Source organism: Mastomys coucha, unplaced genomic scaffold, assembly GCF_008632895.1.
Source record: "Mastomys coucha isolate ucsf_1 unplaced genomic scaffold, UCSF_Mcou_1 pScaffold23, whole genome shotgun sequence".
NCBI classification, from domain to species: Eukaryota; Metazoa; Chordata; class Mammalia; order Rodentia; family Muridae; genus Mastomys; species Mastomys coucha.
Window position 1 is genome coordinate 68292397 of NW_022196906.1, and position 6004 is coordinate 68298400.

General features: G+C 38.9%; 1 protein-coding gene across 1 annotated transcript in view; it reads right to left on the reverse strand.

The window, feature by feature from the left end:
* The window catches only part of Unc13c (unc-13 homolog C), a 465433-nt gene that overhangs the window by 105182 nt on the left and 354247 nt on the right, over positions 1–6004 (reverse strand). Inside the window, exon 20 of the mRNA XM_031344063.1 lies at positions 5196–5322. Within this exon, the coding sequence (XP_031199923.1) occupies positions 5196–5322 (127 nt within the window). The remainder of the gene's footprint in view (positions 1–5195; positions 5323–6004) is intronic.

Here is a 6004-nt window from a genome sequence, read left to right on the forward strand (position 1 = left end):
TCACTCACTCAAGTCAAATAGCTTTGACCATAGCAGGAAGTCTGTATCCAAAAATCGTGCCAACAATTTATTTCTTGGTGCAGCAGAACTGTCAACTCTTAGCTTAGCTACGATGGAGGTAAAGTCCTTCGTTGATGTGAGGGTCATTGAAGTACAGCCTTATTACAATGAACTCCAATGTCTAAAAATTGTTCTTATTTTGGGCTTGTACCACAGTAAGAGCCAAGATTTTCAACTCTACCAAATACAAAACAAACAAAAAGACTTTATATACTCATATTCATTTAAGAAAATACTAGTAGTGATATATTATTTTGAAGTATACAGTTAATATATTTGGAGTTATTTAAATTTTATATAGAAAAAAATGTATTTTCAGTATTGCTGTAGATGAGTATGTACATAAGACTGTTAAATTGATTGTTGTTTTATATCAAACAATTTTATAATACTTATTTTTATTGTTATAATATTTTATAAATTTTAAGGAATATGACAAAAAAGATATTGTAGGTATTAAAGAGGGGGTCTCTGGGAAGAGCAGTGGTACAAAAGGGGAACAAGAATGTGATTCAATTCTATTTACTTAAAACATGTTTTTAAATGTTAACAAATTCAGATGAATTGAAGTCATGTAACTTTTCTCATCACAATGCAATAAAAGTTTAAAAAAATCAGGAAAAAAAAACAAAATCAGAAATAAAAATGGAGACATAACAACAGAAATTGTACTTCCTCTTTAAGGGCTTCAAGCTGTTTGCCTGTGACCTCCTGTATTACTTTAAGGGAGTTATTTATGTCTTTCTTAAAGTCCTCTATCATCATCATGAGATGTAATTTTAAATCACAGTCTTGCTTTCCTGGTGTGTTGGGGTATCCAGGGCTCACTGTGGTGGGAAAACGGTACTGATGATGCCAAGTAGTCTTGATTTCTGTTGCTTACGTTCTTGCCCTTGCTGCTTGCCATCTGGTTATCTCTGGTGTTAGCTAGTGTTGCTGTCTCTGTTTGTGGCTTGTCCCTCCTGCAAGCCTATGTGTCAGAACTCCTGGGAGACCAGTTCTCTCCAGGAGGAATTTGGGTATGAACAACTGTGACACAGGATCAGCTCTGGAAACCAGAAGGATCCTGTCCCAGGCTGCTTCTAGGTTCCTGGAACTGGAGTTACAGATGGCTATGAACCATCTGGGAACTTACCCTGGTCCATTGCAAGAGCAGCCAGTGCTCCTAACTGCTGGGCCACCTCTCCAGTCTCATGTGGACCTCTTATTGACTATTTACTCCAGGGAGGAACTTAAATTTCCCCTCGGAGAGGGCACTAAGGGAGAACACCTCCTTTTGGACAGGGATGGTTCCTGGGTCGTTCTTTTCATGTTTGCTCTCATTTCAAGGACAGAGCCCTCCAGATCACACTGAAAGTCAGGGCAGTTTCAACCCAAAATTCCCCCACCCTCCCCATACCTCTTCCCTCCCCCAGAAGTCTGGACCTCTTACTATTGTTCCATTAGCATTGTGGAGCTGTTGAAGTATCCACTTAGTTAACAGACTCTTGAATACTCTCTATTTGATGGCTTTCTTCCCCAGTCTTCATACTTATGTAAAATATGTCTGGGAACTAATTCAGACCCCCAGAGCCCATGTAAATACTGAGAGGGTGGGGCTGTAAGGTGGCCCTTAATACCAGCTTTTGGAAAGTGAAAAGGGGATTGTTGGCGTAAGTGGAGAAGCTGGCTAGAACACTATTTGAGGTAATCTCTGGGATCAATTGAGAAACTATGCTTCAGTCAGTAGTGTGGAAAGCTATCGAGGAAGACACCAAATTTCCAATCTCTGGGGAAAATCATTGTGGAGTTTTGTGCTTAATTTTCTGACTTTCCCTTTCTCTGTGGGTTTGGTCCTACATGGATAATGAGCCGTCTTAGTGCTGTACATCAGTATTTGCTTCTCTCTAGGGAGATTGCTGTAAGCAAGCTCTGAACTACTGGCTACTGTTTGATTCAAAGTCTACAGAATTGCCAGTTGGCCCACAGACATGAGTGTGGAACATGGTGAGAAGCCACTGTGTGTAGACTCTCTTCTGTGTGCTTCTGCATTCTCCAGGGTATCTACTGACTCTTCATTCTCAGCTGCCTTGGTTGCTTTCTGACTCTGTTAAAATTTTGCTCACTTTTGTAGCTCACACTTGCATACTAAGCAAGCATGTAAGTATGATTCTAGTTTAATGTAGTAAGTCTAGACAGCTAGAAGCAGTTGTCTGGCAGACAGCTCTTCTGTTTTACTTCCCTATTCTCAACCAAGATGCTAGCAAGTGCTTTGTGTGAATTTACTTCATGTCCAACTCTTTATTTTCCTCATATGCTAATTGAACAAATTCTGTAAATTATGTCTTCAGAATTTTTCTCCCATCTGTCTTTCACCCTTTGTGTTCTCATTTAAAGTGCTTTATACAATAGTAAGCCTTTAAGTAGGCTTAAATAGTGCATAATATATTTAAATAGTACTTTAAATAGTCAGCCTTTAAATAGTATATACTTTAAATAGTATTTTCTAATATTTTGTTTTTAATTTTTTAAATTAGTAAGCTTTTTATGATGAAACAAAACCTTATTTTATTTTATTATTAATTTTTATGATGTGTGTATATTTACTGATATATGCTTTGAAATATACATACATTGAGGAAAAATTAAGCCAGTTAGTTAATATACACAATGAATAAGAACAAAGTCTGTATAAGAAAGTCACAGACCTCACTACTTTGTATGTCAAAATAAAATATTAATACTTTATCATAAAATAAAAATACATTATTCAATATACTTATGGCATTTGGGGTCAGAACTCATAAAATCAATTCTTAGCAATTTCCTAGAAGTTACTTTATTATTTTATTACATGTGCATGTGGAAATTGGATAAAGACCTAGGGTGTCTTCCATAGTTGCTGTTCACTTTATCCACTGAGGCAGAGTTTCTCAGTGAGCTCAGAGCTTCCTTCCCACTTTATCCACTGAGGCAGAGATCCTCAGTGAGCTCAGAGCTTACTGATTTGTCTAGTCTAACCAGGTAACTTGTCCTAGGGAACTTCTGCTTCCAACTGCAAATTGTTGGGTTTGCCAGTAGGCCTTTGTGCCCATGTGGCATTCACATGGGTCCTTGGAGTTCAAATTCCATTCTTAACATTTGAATAGCAAGTGCTCTAACTGCTGAGCCACACCCCTAGCCCAATCCTTAGCAGTTTTCAATCATATAATATGCTGTTATGAAGTACAGTCACTCTGTTTTGTCATAGCTCTCTCTTGAGAGTATTCCTCTTAACTGAAGCTTGTATCCTGAGACCCGTATCTTCCCATGCACCCCTCGTGGTGTAGACAGTTAACTCGTGTCACCATGCTGTTCCATCTCATGTACCTCTGAGATGAAGGGATTACACTGAGGCTGTTAGAATCCCATCATTACATTGCTCATTAACTCCTAAATCTCTGCTCTGTCCCCCAGTCTCTGTTGCTTCCAATTCTCATGATGCCTAATGCCTCGCACATGCTTCACAGCATCTATTTATAATAGTCTAGTTTAAAACTCTTTTCTGATATTACTTTCTACTGGTCTGGAGAAAATACTTAAGACCCCACTAGAAGAGCAATACTATCAACATATCAGAGCCTATGCAGTCTGAACTCTCAACCTTCATTTCCATATCAACACCTTACTGTTTTTTTTTCTCTTGACATAACCTGATTGAGTTTTTAAAGTCAATAATAGATGCTACTACATCAGTCTTTCAATTGGGGTAACATTCTACTTGTGATGTGTTTATACTCTTCAAAAATTAGCTTGCTTCATTTTGCTCTGCCTTATGATTATCAATATTGCCTGCATATAAGCTTTTTTGGGGTGTGGTCTTTATCTTACACACCAATCTTCTACACATGAGAGTCTGGATGTCCCTCTAACCAGAATAAAATAGAGTCCTGGTGCACATTAACTGCTCAATACTTCTCAGTGGCTGTATGGTTACAAATGTATTTGACAGACACTGTGATGGTTAATCTCAACTGTCAATCTAATGAGGTCTAGAATCACCCGGGCGATGGGCCTCTACGCCTGCCTCTGAGGGATCATCTTCGTTCAGTAAATCAAGCTGTGAAGGCACTTACTGTGGGAGGCACCATTACCTGGGCTGGGATTCTGAACTCTCTGAGATGGAGGAAGTAAACTGTGTCTAAACATTCATCTGCTTCTTGACTGTGACTGCAATGTGATCAGATGCCTCAAGCTCCTGCCTCTGTGACTTCCCTACCATGAGAGAGCAGGTATATTCTATCACCTATCTGGAACTGTGAGCCCAAAGAAAGCAATCACCCTTATATTGTTTCTGTAAGGCATTTCATTCATCACAGACAACAGAAAAAGCACCAAGGCAGAGACGAACTCATAAGATGAAAATGCCATTGTTAAATAATGACTTCTATTTCAGAGACATGAATTTCTAAGATAGTTATAGCTTATTAAAATGGAAGTCTGGCTATCCAGTAAAACATTCTAGTATTTTTTTTTCTTTCCTCACTTTTCATATGTGTGTGCTGTGTGTATAGGTACATGAATGGTTTTGCATTGTGCGTGAATGCTCATGTACATGCTTGAGCACTCATGTGGAGCATCCAAGGTTGTTGTTGGGAATCATCCTTTGCTTTTCCACCTTACTCACTGAACCAGACTTTCTCAATTAATCCCAGAGCTCAGTGATAGGACTAGTATTTCTAGCCAGATTATTTTGGGGGATTTGTTGTCTGTACTCTCTGACAGGACATCCACCATGCCCAGCTGACATTTTATGTGAGTTTCTGGAGATCTGACAACTGCTTCCTCAAGCTTGTGTAGCAAACACTTAAACTGCTGCACCATCTCCCTAGTATTGTGCATTTTAGCACTTCCACAGGAAATAATTTCATCATCTAAACCAGAGCCCATTCTGTATTTCTTTCTCTTCAAATATCTAAGTAAGGCAATCTTGAAATACACTATGCTATCTTCTCGGCCTTGGAGCCATGCAGATCTTCCCACATTAGTTTCAATACAGAGATATCTGCATTCAAATGAGAATTATGTGAAGAGCTCTTAGACCTTACAACTCAGCTGTGATTTTTTGCAGCACTGTGAATTCAGGACAAAGGGAGAGAGTGGAAATCACTACTTACAGGGAATATTCTGGAACAGCATCCTTGAAGGCAGGAAGTTCTCGTACATACTCATTATAAAACCATTTCACTTTGAAATGCAAATTCATATAATCGGTGCTCTTGCATAAGCGTTGCTTCTCATGTTCTGTAACAGATAAAAATCACACAATTAATAAATGTGGCTCGCAGACAATGCCCCTGGGTCCCGATCGACCTTTATTGTCAGCATTTCTATAAAGAAGAAACCCCTGGTATTCCAGGCAAACTGCATTGCTGAAGGCAGACCTAACATTATGCAACATGCAAAAATGATCCTAGAGAGACAAGAAAGATGGCTCAGAAGTTAAGAATGATGGCTGCTCTTGCAGAGGACTAAAGTTTGGGTCCCAGTATTCGTGGATCACAATCACATGTAATTCCAATTCCAGGGGAACTGACACTATCTTCTTGTCTCTGAGGGGACTTACACTCATGTGCACCTACCCACACACAGATACACACATAATAAAAAAGAAAACAGAACAATCTTGGAACCTGTGAAGGCAGGCCAAGTGATACTATAAAATGGCTTGATTATTCTAATATGTCTCGATTGGAAAAAGGTGAGACTTTTGATGGAAAAAGATGAACAACATTGTAAAACTTGCATTTATCTGGAGGGCTCTCAGACTTTGGCTGCTTTTAGGGAAACCCACAGTGACAGCAAGTATTGACATTGTAAGGGATCAAACATGTCTTAAAGTAGGAGCCATAATCTCTGACTAACATGGGACACGTAGAATATGTGCATGGCCAGGCCATGTCCTGACCTAGTTTTTTTTTTTTTT